Source organism: Melanotaenia boesemani, chromosome 24, assembly GCF_017639745.1.
Source record: "Melanotaenia boesemani isolate fMelBoe1 chromosome 24, fMelBoe1.pri, whole genome shotgun sequence".
NCBI classification, from domain to species: domain Eukaryota; kingdom Metazoa; phylum Chordata; class Actinopteri; order Atheriniformes; family Melanotaeniidae; genus Melanotaenia; species Melanotaenia boesemani.
In genome coordinates, this window is record NC_055705.1 from 5,974,117 (window position 1) to 5,989,857 (window position 15,741).

Below are 15,741 nucleotides of genomic sequence, written 5' to 3' on the forward strand. Positions count from 1 at the left end.
CAGTGACCCGGGGGGATGTGATGACCAGCGGTGAGAGGACCAGTGCTGGTGGAAAGAAGTTTTACCAAAACAAAAGAGGCATGAATCTTTCAGGGCGAAATTAATCATGAAAATAAACAAAAGTTAACAATGAAGCCATAATTTTGTACGCATTTTACAAAAAGGACAATTAGTTGAATGGGAACAGAAGTTTGTTGCCTGGAGCAGCTGAGAGAATCATAAAACCAGCAGAAGTTGTGTGAGGAATCATATTAAAGTGAAGTTATCTACTGAACAAATAAAGATTAAACATCAACATTATTTATGAAGTTGTGACATTTTCTAAGTTTATCTGCAGACCAACTCTGATTGTTTGTTGCGTGGTGAGTAAAAAACTCCGCCCACACGGCTCGCCGCCGGGTCACCCGGGCAGTAAATGGTGCGGACCTTGCGTGTGTGTGTTTGCGCACGTGCGTTCTACAGTTGGTTCGGTGTGTAACCGAAACTTTTCAGGACACTCTCACCGAACCCAACCTGGCCCACTCTTCCGGGTGTGTGACGTCACTGTCAAGTTTTCCTGAACAACCACAGGAAACAAACTTTTCCATTTTCCATTCCCAACTCTACTGGTTTTACTGGATCTGTCCCAGCACACAGACAGGCCACCCACTGTTAATAATAACAACAACAACAACAACAACAACAACAACAACAACAACAACAACAACAACAATAATAATAATAATAATAAGTTCTCAGAGGGATGTGTTGCTTCTTCCAGGGCTCAGATTACTCCGGGCTTTTCGGGGAGCCTTATTTTTAGGTGCACTGTGACGTTGCAACTTCACCAGTCAGGTGCACGAGACAGTGCGGTTAAACTAGGGTTACTCCCAGAAGTATTCTGCTACTACTGTATGCAGCTGATCCAGTCAGAAACATGTCATATATGAACAAACTACAAAAAGCAGCCACAACAAACAAGGCTGCTGTCGCGTGATGACATGACGCTGCAGATCACCTGCGTCTTTCATAACATTTGAGTGAGTGAATAAACTCTGACTAATGAATCCAGATCTTTTAATATGAGGAACATCAGGAACCGGATGGAAAATAAAATTAAATCCAAGCTGAAAATGGGCATTTTTAGAGCCTCAGGTGAGCTGAGCTCCTCTTCGCTCCGGTTATTTCCACCTAGAACTGTGCTTTTGTTGTGAAACGCCCGACAGGAAACGTTGTCCGCGTGCGTCAGCCTTGACGTAGAGCTCGAGGTTTTGTGAGACGACGGGATGAAACCGTGATCAGAGCCGCGGATAAAACCTGCAGCTGTGACGTCAGCATGGCTCTGAAGGTAAGTCCCACTTGTACCTGGCCGCGGGGATCCTTTTACCGCACCGCTCCGCTGGCGGAAGCCGGTGGCGCGCGGGGGATCCCGCAGGAACTCCGCAGAGAAAGCGAGCGGCAGGCGAAGGACGGGAGCTCAAAGACCAGGTAGAGGTAGACACACGCACAAAAGCACGCGCATGAGGACTACACCTTCGATCATGACGGAAAACTGGAGCACGCGCACTGAACCCGCAGGTGTGATAGAAACCTGTCCGTTTCTACCGTTGACAGGCGAACCGAACACCGGCGGTTCTGGTCCGGTTCGAGTGGGTCCACAGTGTGAGACACGCCCACAGGTGTCTGCTGCGGACAGGTGTGTCCTCACACGGTTTCAGCGGCTCTAACACGGAGTGTTTCCTGACTTCAAGAGGGCTGTGACATCATAGTTGAGCTGAACATCTATCCAGACGACGTTTGTGCAGTTCCAGTCCTGATCCAGAGACCTGCTCCAGAGTCCTGATCTAGGGACATGGTCCAAAGTTCTGGTCCAGTACGGCCTGAAAGCAGGAGACCAGCAGGACCAAACGGGACTCTGTGGTGAACCGGAACCAGACCCAGTACAGTCTGAAAGCAGGAGAGCAGCAGGACCAAAGGTGACTCTGTGGTTAACCGGAACCAGACCCAGTACGGCCTGGAAGCAGGAGACCAGCAGGACCAAACGGGACTCTGTGGTGAACTGGAAGCAGGAGACCAGCAGGACCAAACGGGACTCTGTGGTGAACCGGAACCAGACCCAGTATAGTCTGAAAGCAGGAGACCAGCAGGGCCAAGGGAGACTGTGGTGAACCGGAACCAGACCCAGTACGGCCTGGAAGCAGGAGACATGTTTGTATTCCTGCTGCCTGCATGACGGCAGAGTTTAAGCTGACAGCTGGTTTTAGAAACATCTACAGGAGTCTGGAGATGATCATGATGTGGTTCCTCCAGCCACACAATAAAAACATTATCGTTTTCTCCTCTTATTAATAAACATGCCGTCAGGAAGGAGCTTCACATCACTGTGTTTCTTCCTCGTGATTGAGGAAGACGAGCTCAGCGATGAGTTTGTGTCTAAGAACAGGAAGATGGAAACCTGGCGGCTGGTCGGTCTGTTTGTTTTTTTTTATTAGAAGCGAGAGGTTAAAAACAGAAAAATCACTCCTCTGCTGTTTTCGTCTCCACAGCGTAAAACCGGATAAGAAATCGTTACAAACTTCCGACTTTGTGCTCAAATCGAAGATTGAAAAGACGGAAAACTGGTGTTCAGATCCAAGTTTGGATTTTGTTGTGGGCAGCAGCGTGAGCTGAAAGTTCTCTCTGCTCCGCTTCGCTGTGTTGACTTCATGTCTAAACCTGTGTTTAAGTAGTTCAATGGACCTACTAATATCCCGGAGATATCAGATGGAAATACTTGGTCCTTATCAGAAACGCGGTGTAGCATCTCTCCGCCGGACTCTGCGGCCCTCCTCGTCCTCATCAGGACTCTGATCCACGGATCGCGTGGAAACATTTTTCCTCAGAAGTTTGGACAATAAAGCTGTAAATCAAACTCTTTCTGCTTTTTTTTAGCAAGAAGAATCAAAGCTTTGGCAAAAATTGGAAGCTTTTTTATTTATTTTTTTTTACCAACTTCAGATAACTTATTGTAACTTATAATGTTTTATATTCCAGCGTGGGACTAAAACCAGTTTCTGATGTCTGATGTGAAAAAGAGATTACCTCTGAGATCTCCAGGTAGGTAACTGGACCCTGTCTGACGTCACCTCCGTGCTGCTGTTCATGTCGTCATCAACAACTCAGCCAACTTCTGGGTCTCGTTGCTGCCTCACACAGTAAAACCTGTCGGATCTGAGCGCTCTTCCATTTTTTCCATTTTTTGTTTTGTGCACAAAATCGGAAAACGGGTCATCGGTTCGTTCTGGATTAGAAAACTAAAACTGGAATAACGGTTGGTGATTTTCCGGTTTAAATGAAAAATAAAACAAATGTGTGTCAGTTCATAGGTACATGGTTTCACTGATAAGCAGACTTTTCCTCCAGGAAGAACCAGACCTGGAAGAGCCAGAACCTTCAGGGACCGGTAACTGATCTCCTGGTTTTGTTCCAGGCTCAGGTTCTGTACGACTTCACAGCCGAACCAGGAAACAACGAGCTGTCGGTCAGACAGGGAGAGACCGTCACCGTGATCAACCAGGTACTCGCAGTGCAAATATGACACACATACACAGTTACACACTCGGTACTGACACCAGTTTGCCGGACAGGATGTGGGCGGAGGATGGATCGCAGCCCAGAACTCCAGCGGACAAACTGGACTCGTCCCTGAGGGGTATTTACAGGTGATCCTCCTCTTCATCTTCATCTTCAGGCTCAGTCACAGTTCTTCCACAACAACAGTTCATTCACTCATGTTGTGTTTCAGATGGGTGGAGGCGGAGACTCGTGGTCTGGAGGAGGAGCTTCTTTCCGTCATGCAGAGGGATGGGATGGTGGAGGACCTTCACAACAAGGTAACACTTCCTGGTTTTTAGGATTCCCAGCAGAGACTGAGCCGCTTGTTCCACCTCAAGAAGCGGTTGCTAAAGATCAGTGTCTTCAGCAGCTGTGGATGATGATGATGGTGAGTGGGATGATGACTGGGACGACCAATCTGTAAGCAGTTACCATGGCAACGGCCAGGCGGAGGAGGATGGTGGGGCTTCAGGAAGGAGTACGCACGGACCCTCCGTCAAGATCTCCCTCAACAAGTAATTAGAATACACACAGCTCACACAGTAGAGTCTAGTAGATGACAGAAGTATCCAACAGACAACAATAGAGTCCAGTAAAAGTCTGCAGAGTCCAGTAGGTGACAGTAGAGTCTAGTCTCTAGATTGCAGTGGATGACCGTAGAGACCATTGGATTACAGTAAAGTAACATACAGACCAGGACAAAATTGTTGGTACCCTTCGGTTAATGAAAGAAAAACTCAAAATGGTCACAGAAGTAACTTGAATCTGACAAAAGTAATAATAAGTGAAAATTCTATGAAATTTAAACAATGAAAGTCAGACGTTGCTTTTCAACCATGTTTCAACAGAATTATTTAAAAAATAGACTCATGAAACAGGCCTGGACAAAAATGATGGTACCCTTAACTTAATATTTAGTTGTACAACCTTTTGAGGCAACCACTGCAATCAAACGATTCCTGTAACTGTCAATGAGACGTCTGCACCTCTCAGCAGGTATTTTAATCCACTCCTCATAAGCAAACTGCTCCAGTTGTCTCAGGTTTGAAGGGTCCCTTTTCCAGACTCCATGTTTCAGCTCCTTCCAAAGATGCTCAATAGGATTTAGGTCAGGGCTCACAGAAGCCACTTTAGAATAGTCCATGTTTTCCTCTTAGCCATTCTTGGTGTTTTTCGTTGTGTTTTGGGTCCTTGTCCTGTTGTAAGACCCATGACCTGCGACTGAGACCAAGTTTTCTGACACTGGCCGGCACATTTCTCTCTAGAATCCCTTGATAGTCTTGAGATTTCATTGTACCTGCACAGATTCAAGAACCCTGTGCAAGATGCAGCAAAACAGCCCCAGAACATAACAGAGCCTCCTTCATGCTCCACAGTAGGGACGGTGTTCTTTTCTTCATATGCTTCATTTTTCCATCTGTAAACATAGAGCTGATGTTTCTTGGCAAAAAGTTCCATTTGTGTCTCATCTGGCCATTGGACATTCTCCCAGAAGCTTTGTGGCTTGTCAACTTGTAGTTTGGCTTTTTTATGATTTGTTTGCAACAATGGTGTCTTCCTTGTTCGTCTCCCAGTAAATCCACTTTGGCTCAAACAAGGACGGATGGTGCGATCTGACACTGATGTTCCTTCAGCTTGAAGTTCACCTTTAATCTCTTTAGAAGTTTTTCTGGGCTCTTTTGTTACCGTTCGTATTATCCGTCATCAATTTTCCTCCTGCGGCCACGTCCAGGGAGGTTGGCTACAGTCCCGTGGATCTTAAATTTCTGAATAATATGTGCAACTGTAGTCACAGGAACATCAAGCTGCTTGGAGATGGTCTTATAGCCTTTACCTTTAACATGCTGGTCTATAATTTTCTTTCTAACCTCCTGAGACAACTCTTTCCTTTGTTTCCTCTGGTCCATGTTGAGTGTGGTACACACCATGTCACCAAACAGCACAGTGACCACCTGTAGCCTATATATAGGCCCATTGACTGGTTACAAGCTTGTAGACACCTGTGATGCTAATTAGTGGACACACCTTGGATTAACACGTCCCTTTGGTCACATTATTTTCAGTCTTTTCTAGGGGTGCCATCAGTTTTGTCCAGGCCTGTTTAAATGAGTTTATTTTTTAAATAATTTTGTTGAAGCATGGTTGAAAAGCAGCGTCTGACTTTTATTGGTTAAATTTCATAGAATTTTTATTTATTATTACTTTTGTCAGATTCAAGTTATTTCTGTGAACATTGTGAGTTTTTCTTTCATTAACCGAAGGGTACCAACAATTTTTTCCTCGTCTGTAGGTGATAGTAGAGTCTTGTCTATAACAGTAGAATCTAAAAGATGACAATATAATCCATTAAATGACACTAGAGTCATGCAAAGTACAATCCCAAACATGTCTGCAGATTCCAGTAGATGGCAGTAGAGTCCTGTAGATCAGTGGTTCCCAACCTGGGGTCCCTGATCCTTCATGGGGGTCCCCTGAAGTGCACAGAGCTCTTGTGTGGTTTGAAAACTATGTCCTTGTCCACACAGAGACCAGTTCAGGTGTAACCAATCAAGTTTTTACCGTTTGGATGTTTTGTTCGCATGAAATCAACATTTCGGGACCCTGAAAACTTTTGCAAACCAGGCCCAGAGTGAACAAATAGAGGAAATGAAAATCTGCCGTCCAACAACATTTTAAAATATATATTGTAAGTGAAAAATTAATGAAGCGACTTATTAGGCCTTACCTTGAGCATCCAACCAGTTTCTGTCCGGTGAGTGGTTTAGTGAGGGCAGGGAGCTGGTGGATCTGCGGTAGTTTGCCTGCACCGTTTCATTAATTAAACATGTCTGATAAAATTCCACAATGCAGATTATTCATTGATAGTTACTTTTTCTTTCACTTTGATCAGAGACGGGACTCAGCTGGAATGCTTCATTTATGGCAAGAAGGCATAAAGCCAAGCCTGGGGCAGGGCGGGAACGGGGTCCACAGCTTTCTGGTAGTTGCATCAAGGAAAAGAGGTTGGGAACCACTGCAGTAGAGCTTAGTAGATGACAGTAGAGTCCAATAGATGATAGTAGAGTCCAGTAGACATGTAAAATACAGTGGGTGACAGTAGAGCCCAATAGATATGAGTCCAGTATTCTTGTGTATTGTCAGGTTCCCGTTCTCCAAAGGTCCTAATCCAGAGGTCTTCCTTTTGGCCAAACCACCTGCTAACAGCAGAGACAGACTTCCTGTCTACGTAAGTAATCGGATTGATTGATCACTGCATCTGTGTTGTCTATCACGCCCTCATACCTTCCTGTTCATCATCCAATCAGATGGGAGAAGTGGGCCCAGTCTGGCTCTACCCAACATCTCCACTGAGCTGTGTGATTGCCGATCCAAAGAAAGAGTCCAAACTCTATGGACTGAAGAGCTTCATTGAGTACCAGATCACAGCTAACGTGAGCTAAAGGCAGATTTATGCTTGTGTGGCGTCTGCGTGCTGTCAGTTACGGCGTAGCTGACGCTGGTGAGTTTGCTCTCGGACTCGAGCGTCGGGGGTGCCGTCGTTTTGGTTTTGTGTTGCAGTTTCTCCTCCTAACCTGAAGGTGGCAGCAGGGGGGTATCAGCCAGTAAACTCACCAGGTCCGAGTTCTTTAGATAATTTTCTTTAGTTCGGTGGTATTTTCTGTTTAAAAACAACAATGGCGTCCAGTATGGTTCAGCGTCTTAGCTTGTGGAAGAAAACGAAGAAATAATTTGATCAGCTTCTCATCAACTTGATCCACTGGTTATTGTTTTTAAAAACGGTGGTTACCAAACAAATTCAGCAAGAAGATCCAGAAATCCGGCAAAACGTGATCCATAACTGACCAATCACAAGAGAGTACCTCTGTGTAACTGTCTGTGTAGCAGGGGTCCACGTCAGGTCTGGAAAAAGTGTGCGTCGAGCCTCTGCAGAGCGGTTACGCAGACGCCATGTGACCATAAATCCACCTTAACACTATACAGTACTCTGTGGTACTCACTCAGTGTATTCAGTAGTGCTCACAGTACTTTCTCCTGCAGACCACCCACAGACCTGTCAATCATCGCTACAAGCACTTTGATTGGCTGTATGAACGTCTGTTGGAGAAGTTCGGCTCTGTCTTGCCCATTCCCTCATTACCTGACAAACAGGTCACAGGTGAGTGGTCAGCATAATAACTAAACTTGTCTGAATCACCTTCATGACCGTGTAGCAGCTTTACAGCTCACCTGTCCAAATCTTTAATCCTTGTTTGATCCTGTAGTATCGGGAAAACTTACCTGTATGATTTACAACCTATAAAACATTTCTGACGCATCCTATTACACCCCTATACTTTAATCTTGGAAACTTTCATCTTTATCCTTGTGAGATGTTTTTGACATGCCATCAACTGTACTGAGCCCTACCTATGTGACTCAGTAACACCTATACCCAAGTCCTAACTGTCTGACTCTGTATCACCTGTACTTAAATCCTACCAGTTTGACTAACAACTGTACACGAATCCTAATTCACTTGTTAACACCTGCACCTAAGTCCTACCTGACTCATTAGCACCTGTACCTGAGCCCTACCTACTTGACTCTGTAAAACCTGTACCTGGGTCCTACCTGTCTGACTCTGTAACACCTATACCTGGGTCCTACCTAACTCGTTAACACCTGTGCCCGAGTCCTGCCCAACTGACTCGTTAACACCTGTACCAGGGTTCTACTTGTCTGACTGGGTAACACCTGCACCTGAGTCCTACCTACTTGACTCTGTAACACCTGTACCTGAGTCCTTCCTACTTGACTCTGTAACACCTGTACCTGAGTCCTACGTGACCCGATAACACCTGTGCCTGAGTCTTGCCTAACTGACTCATTAACACCTGTACCTGAGTCCTACCTGACTGGGTAACACCTGTACCTGGGTCCTACCTGTATGACTCGGTAACACCTGTACCACCGTCCTACTTGTCTGACTGGGTAACACGTGTATCTGGGTCCTACAGGTGTGACTCGGTCACACCTGTACCTGGGTTCTACTTGTCTGACGGTGTAACACCTGTACCTGAGTCCTACCTGACTCGTTAACACCTGTACCTGAGTCCTACCTGACACATTAACACATGTACCTGGGTCCTACATGTCTGGGTAACACCTGTACCTGGGTATTACCTGTCTGACTTTGTAACACCTGTACCTGGGTCCTACCTAACTCGTTAACACCTGTGCCTAAGTCCTGCCTAACTGACTCGTTAACACCTGTACCAGGGTTCTACTTGTCTGACAGGGTAACACCTCTACCTGAGTCCTACCTGACTCATTAACACCTGTATCTGAGTCCTACCTGACTCATTAACACCTGTACCTGAGTCCTACCTGTCTGACTCTGTAACACCTTTACCTGAATCCTACCTGACTGGGTAACACCTGTACCAGGGTCCTACCTGTCTGACTCGGTAACACCTGTACCTTGGTCCTACTTTTCTGACTCAATGACACCTGTACCTGGGTCCTACTTGTCTGACTGGATAACACCTGTACCTGGGTCCTACCTGACTAGACACCTGTACCTCAGTCCTTCCTGGCTTGTTAACACCTGTACCTGGGTCCTACTTGTCTGACTCTGTAACACCTATACCTGGGTCCTACCTAACTCGTTAACACCTGTGCCCGAGTCCTGCCCAACTGACTCGTTAACACCTGTACCAGGGTTCTACTTGTCTGACTGGGTAACACCTGCACCTGAGTCCTACCTACTTGACTCTGTAACACCTGTACCTGAGTCCTTCCTACTTGACTCTGTAACACCTGTACCTGAGTCCTACGTGACCCGATAACACCTGTGCCTGAGTCTTGCCTAACTGACTCATTAACACCTGTACCTGAGTCCTACCTGACTGGGTAACACCTGTACCTGGGTCCTACCTGTATGACTCGGTAACACCTGTACCACCGTCCTACTTGTCTGACTGGGTAACACGTGTATCTGGGTCCTACAGGTGTGACTCGGTCACACCTGTATCTGAGTCCTTCCTGGCTTGTTAACACCTGTACCTGGGTCCTACTTGTCTGACTCTGTAACACCTATACCTGGGTCCTACCTAACTCGTTAACACCTGTGCCCGAGTCCTGCCCAACTGACTCGTTAACACCTGTACCTGGGTTCTACTTGTCTGACGGTGTAACACCTGTACCTGAGTCCTACCTGACTCGTTAACACCTGTACCTGAGTCCTACCTGACACATTAACACATGTACCTGGGTCCTACATGTCTGGGTAACACCTGTACCTGGGTATTACCTGTCTGACTTTGTAACACCTGTACCTGGGTCCTACCTAACTCGTTAACACCTGTGCCTAAGTCCTGCCTAACTGACTCGTTAACACCTGTACCAGGGTTCTACTTGTCTGACAGGGTAACACCTCTACCTGAGTCCTACCTGACTCATTAACACCTGTATCTGAGTCCTACCTGACTCATTAACACCTGTACCTGAGTCCTACCTGTCTGACTCTGTAACACCTTTACCTGAATCCTACCTGACTGGGTAACACCTGTACCAGGGTCCTACCTGTCTGACTCGGTAACACCTGTACCTTGGTCCTACTTTTCTGACTCAATGACACCTGTACCTGGGTCCTACTTGTCTGACTGGATAACACCTGTACCTGGGTCCTACCTGACTAGACACCTGTACCTCAGTCCTTCCTGGCTTGTTAACACCTGTACCTGGGTCCTACTTGTCTGACTGGGTAACACCTGTACCTGGGTCCTACCTGACTCGGTAACACCTGTACCTGGGTCCTACTTGTCTGACGGTGTAACACCTGTACCTGGGTGCTACCTGTGCTCTCAGGCAGGTTTGAGGATGATTTCATCAGGATGAGGATGGAGCGCCTGCAGGCCTGGATGACTCGGATGTGTCGTCACCCCGTTGTCTCTCAAAGCGAAGTCTTCCAGCTCTTCCTCACCTACAAAGATGAGCGGGTAGGTTATGCCCTGCCCCCTGCAGGTGATAGTTTAATTAGTGTTTTTGTAAAGGGTCCGATTTGTCCTTTTGATTGGTTGATGTGAGGTTTTGATATTCCAGGACTGGAAAATGGGGAAGAGAAAGGCAGAGAAAGATGAGATGGTGGGACCAATGATGTTCAGTCTGGTTGAACCTGAAGCTGTAGAGCTCGACGCTGTCCAGGTGTAAGTCACCTTACACCCTGAGCATTGTCTGTCAGGCTCCAAACCAGCTTCTGAAGTGAATTGGCTTTTAGGACAGATGATGTCTTTGGAGATCAGAGAAACAAACAGCTGATGTTTACTCGTTTGTAGAGAACAGAGATGCGAGCAGTACAGTCGCTTCACTAAGTCTATGGATGATGGAGTCAGAGAGCTGCTAAACGTCGGGCACACACACTGGAAACGGTGCACTGGACGTAAGTATGCACACTCACAGTTTACACACAGTTTACACACAGTTTACACACAGTTTACTCACAGTTTACTCACAGTTTACACACAGTTTACTCACAGTTTACTCACAGTTTACACATGTTGTTAGGACCTCACTGTTTATATGTGTGCATTTTTGTGTGTGCGTACATAAACCAGCGCTGCCTAAAGAGTACGAGCGGATTGGCCAAGCTTTCAGAAACCTGTCCACTGTTTTCGTCAGCAGCAAATATCCAGGTGAGAACATGAGGAGGCGGAACTGGTTCCTAGTGGTGCATTGAGGGACACTGGGACATCTGAATATTCTCATGCAATAATTTAACAGTTCAAAGTCATTTCTGAGAAATGTAAAATATCAGTGTCCTGGACACACCAGCACTTTGCTGTCAGTTTAACACAGAAACAACATGCTTACTGTAAATATCTTAATAAACATGTTAACAAACATGTAAACAACATGTTTGTTGCAGGAGAGGTGACGCTGACAGACGCTCTCTCAGCTGCTGGGAAAACCTATGAGGAGATCGCTCAGATTGTTGCAGAGCAGGTCTCACACACTCATACAAACACATGTTGTTTATTATTGTTACAAGCTTTGTTTACAAGGCGTTTGATGTTTTTAGCCTCAGAAGGATCTTCACTTCCTCCTGGAGACAAACAGCGAGTATAAAGGCCTGCTGGGATGTTTTCCTGAAATCATCGCTGTACACAAGGTACTGCAGTACCACACACAATCAGCATCACCACCTGTGAGCATGGTTTCCATGGTAACATGAAAAGTGTGCTACACATAATGTTGGTTCAGCAGGTTTGGATGCTCAGTGTTTTACATATGTGGGAAGTTTCAGTTTAATCTGGACCAGCAGAAACTAATCCATGCACATGATCAGTTCTGCATCGGTTACCATGGTGTCCAGTACAACGTTAATGTGGATGAACTCCTGAAACCTTTCTCCTGGTGATGGGTGTGGCTTAACCTTTCTACCTTGTGTTCAGGCTGCAGTAGATAAAGTGAAGGAAGCCGATCGTCTGGTTTCTGCTGGAAAAATCAGCAGCAGCGACAGGAAGTGCATGAACCAGCGTGTCAGCTGCATGAGCTACTCGCTGCAGGGTAACAGTACTACACCGTACTACATTGTACTACTTAATGTACTACACTGTACTATACACTGTAGCACACTTTACTACATACCTTCTCTTTAAGTGTGTTGTAACCATGGTAACACATTGGATGTAACCAAAAGTGTAACTCAACACCTTTGTTGTTTCTTTCCAGCTGAGATGAATCATTTCCATAGCAACCGTATCTATGACTACAACCGAGTGATGCAGTTCTACTTGCAGCAGCAGGTGACTTTTTACCAGCAGGTAAGCTGGGGGATGGGGGTCAAGCCAGGACAGGTGTGCAGATGTGTGATGTCATCTTCTCTCTGCTCTTTCATTGGTCAGATTGCAGATAAACTGCGAGAAGCTCTGAGCCATTTCACCACACTGTGAGGATGGAGCCTAATGATGTCACTGATGATGTCATCGGCAAGCCTTTGTCCGCTACATTTTTAACTCAGTAAAATCTTTTAATCTGTTACATGAAGAGACGTCAGGGTGTAAATGAACAGTTTAACTTTCAGTAATGATGATTTATTTAAGACTTTTTCACAGATTATTAATGTTTTAACTGTATTTTCCACATTAAATGAGTCTTTCTGTCACATCACTGTCCTCTGTGTTCTTTACTACTTACTGTTATCGCTTGTTTCTCTAGTCATAGGATAAAAAAGACATGATTATAATCTAGTCATTCAACAAACTTTTATCCAGAGTAAATATGTGTGAGCATCAGCACTGAAGACCCAGCTCAATCAGAAATGCTGCTGTCAGCATGAAGAACTCAGTCCTTACAGGACAAGGTCCAGCAGAGGTCCAGCAGAGGTATCTGAGCAGAAGGACTTTTATCAGATTTCAGTCCAAACTTAGAGCAAGAACAGAAACTGAAAACAGACCAGTTTCCTGCTGATTTCCCTATGACCCACAGACAGGAAGCTGCAGAAAAACTGATCACATTGTTTCCTCTGCAGGTTTACCTGGTTCACCATTCTGAGTTTAAACTGGAGGACACCTGAACAACATCTCAGTAGTTACTCGGTAACACATCAGTAATACTTTGACTACAGCTCAGTGATGCCTCAGGAGTTCCTCAAAAACTCCATGGTAACCCCTCAGAACAGAAACGCCATGGTAACACAGAAACGCCATGGTAACACCTCAGAACAGAAACGCCATGGTAACACAGAAACGCCATGGTAATTTTTATGACCATTGTAGATGATCATGCACCATTAAAGAAGTTCACAGTTAACATCAACACCCAATGGTTGGATAAGGAATTAAAAGAATATATGAGGTAAAGGAATTAAGCAAAATCAAAAGCAGTTTCATTGAGTCTTAAGTCAGACTAGCAAATATACTGCAAACTAAGTATTTTCGTTACCAAATAAGAAGAAAAGGAAATTATAATATGAAAACAGAATAATTAAATAAAAAATTATATTAAACAATTGTGGAATACTTTGAAATATCTATTGAGAGGAAATACCAAGTCTACCCCATCTTTTTTGGAAATTGCAGGGGAATTTTATTACGAAAGCAAAGGACATAGCAGATCACCTGAACTGCTATTTCATAGACAAGATAGAGAAGCTAAAAAGCACTGTATAGCCAAAAACCACTGCCTCATACTCCTCTCACTTGGTTTTCCTCGTATCTCTCCAACTGCACGCAGATTATTCAACTCAAGGCCTCACTTCAGAGTCACTCCCTGTCTCGGCCGGTGTACCTCAGGGATCAGTCCTGGGCCCCTTCTGTTCATCACTTATCTTCTCTCCCTGAAATGATTTTAATATAGATTGGAAGTCTACAGATTGTACATTAAAGAGCAAGTTAATTTCTTTAGCCAGTACTTGTAATTTGTCACAAATAGTTAAGGAATATACAAGTGTAAACTCAAAAGCAGATGGCACACATTCAGCAACTCTTATTGATTTAATTTTTACAAATGTAATAGACTTATGTTCAGAGGCAGTTTCTATTCCAGTTGGTTGTAGTGATCATAATTTAATAGCAGCTAAAAGAATAACAAAAGTACCTAAATTGGGTCAGAAATGTATTTGTAAAAGAATATTTAAAAGGGTTAAAGAGGATGATTTTATAGAAGAAATAAGTAGTGTTGATTGGTCAGAGGTTAAGCAGCAACAGAATCCGAGTTGTGCTGTGTCTATTTTCAATAAATTGATAAGTAAAGTTAAAGATAAATAAGCTCCTATAAGAAAACAAACTGTTAGAAATGTCTCCACTCCATGGCTGGATCAAGAACTTAAAGATTACATGAGGCAAAGGAATCAAGCTAAGGTGGAAGCAATTAAACATAATGATGTGGCTCAGTGGAATGACTATCGTAAATTAAACTATGTAACTAAAATGAATAAATGTAAAAAAACGAATGTACTATCAGAATAAAATTAAAGATGCTGGAATGGATAGTGCAAAGGTATGGAGAACATTGAATGAAGTTATGGGAAGAAAAGCTAAAGGAAATATAACATCATTGGAGGCTGATGGAATTTACCTTACTAAACCAAAAGAAATAGCTAATTATTTAGGCAAATATTTTAAAAATAAAATACTAAAAATCAGACAAGTCATGGAGTTGGGACAAGACAAAAATATTTCATATGAATTGATAACCAATAGGATAATGACAGCAAAACAGTGTACATTTAAATTTAAAACTGTAACAGAGGACAGTGTAAAAAAATACTGCAAGCAAGTAAGAATAAACCCTGTGGAATAGACAATATTGAGGTTAAACTTTTAAAGATGGTGGCAAATCATATTGCTTTTCCCATTTCTCATACTATTAATTTAAGTTTAACAGCAGGTGTTTTCCCTTCTCTATGGAAAACAGCAAAAATCATACCTTTGATTAAAAATAATAAAGAGCAGTTTTCAGGTGGCAATAGCAGACCGATAAGTTTGTTGCCAGCAGTGAGTAAAATTATGAAAAAATTGTATATGATCAAATACAAGAGTATTTGGAGTTTAATGGGTTAAACACACTATATCAACATGCTTATAAGATGGGTCATTCCACAACTACAGCACTCACTCAGATTACTGATCATTGGCTACAGTAGATTGATGAGAAGAATCTGGTAGGATCAGTATTATTGGACTTAAGTGTAGCCTTTGATGTTTTAGATCATAGTATTTATTAAATAAGTTAGTTTGTTATGGATTTGAACCATCTGCTGTTAAATGGATTGAAAGCTATCTAAGTAATCGTGAGTACACAGTCTATTTTAATGGTAGCTATTCTGAGGTAAAAAAAATCTGTTGTGGGGTGCCCCAGGGTAGTTGTTTAGGTCCACTTTTATTTTCTGTTTTTACAAATGATTTTCCACTGAAACATGCAACCATTGCAATATATGCAGATGACACAACATTATGGTTATCAGCAAAAAATGTAAGGCAGCTATGTTAAACAAGGAGTTGAATTTAGTTACACAATGGATGACTGAGAATAAATTAGTTATTAATGTAGGGAAAACAAAATGTATGGTGGTTGGGTCAAAATATTTTCTTAAGGAATCACCAACATTGCACTTAACCATAGGAGAGAATGTGATCCAACAGGTAGAGGAAGCAAATTTACTGGGTGTAATTGTGGATAGTAAAA

At 43.8% G+C, this 15,741-nt stretch overlaps 1 protein-coding gene across 1 annotated transcript; it reads left to right on the forward strand.

Annotated features, from left to right (window-relative positions):
- Window positions 1-1,220: 1,220 nt before the first annotated feature.
- On the forward strand, window positions 1,221-12,718 carry LOC121635556 (sorting nexin-9-like). The gene is made up of 17 exons (XM_041978786.1): window positions 1,221-1,327; window positions 3,449-3,535; window positions 3,606-3,680; window positions 3,764-3,851; window positions 3,944-4,088; window positions 6,715-6,799; window positions 6,879-7,004; window positions 7,612-7,729; window positions 10,423-10,553; window positions 10,657-10,760; window positions 10,890-10,993; window positions 11,169-11,246; window positions 11,480-11,556; window positions 11,633-11,722; window positions 12,006-12,120; window positions 12,286-12,377; window positions 12,459-12,718. The coding sequence occupies exons 1-17, from the start codon at window positions 1,316-1,318 to the stop codon at window positions 12,504-12,506; spliced, it is 1,575 nt and encodes a 524-aa protein (XP_041834720.1). The 5' UTR covers window positions 1,221-1,315; the 3' UTR covers window positions 12,507-12,718.
- The last annotated feature ends 3,023 nt before the right edge of the window (window positions 12,719-15,741 follow it).

Excerpts from the sequence above, each read along its gene's own strand:
- LOC121635556 (XM_041978786.1), top strand. Across the intron at positions 3,681-3,763 it reads TCCCTGAGGGGTATTTACAG|ATGGGTGGAGGCGGAGACTC; the intron begins GTGATCCTCCTC and ends GTTGTGTTTCAG. Across the intron at positions 11,247-11,479 it reads CGTCAGCAGCAAATATCCAG|GAGAGGTGACGCTGACAGAC; the intron begins GTGAGAACATGA and ends TGTTTGTTGCAG.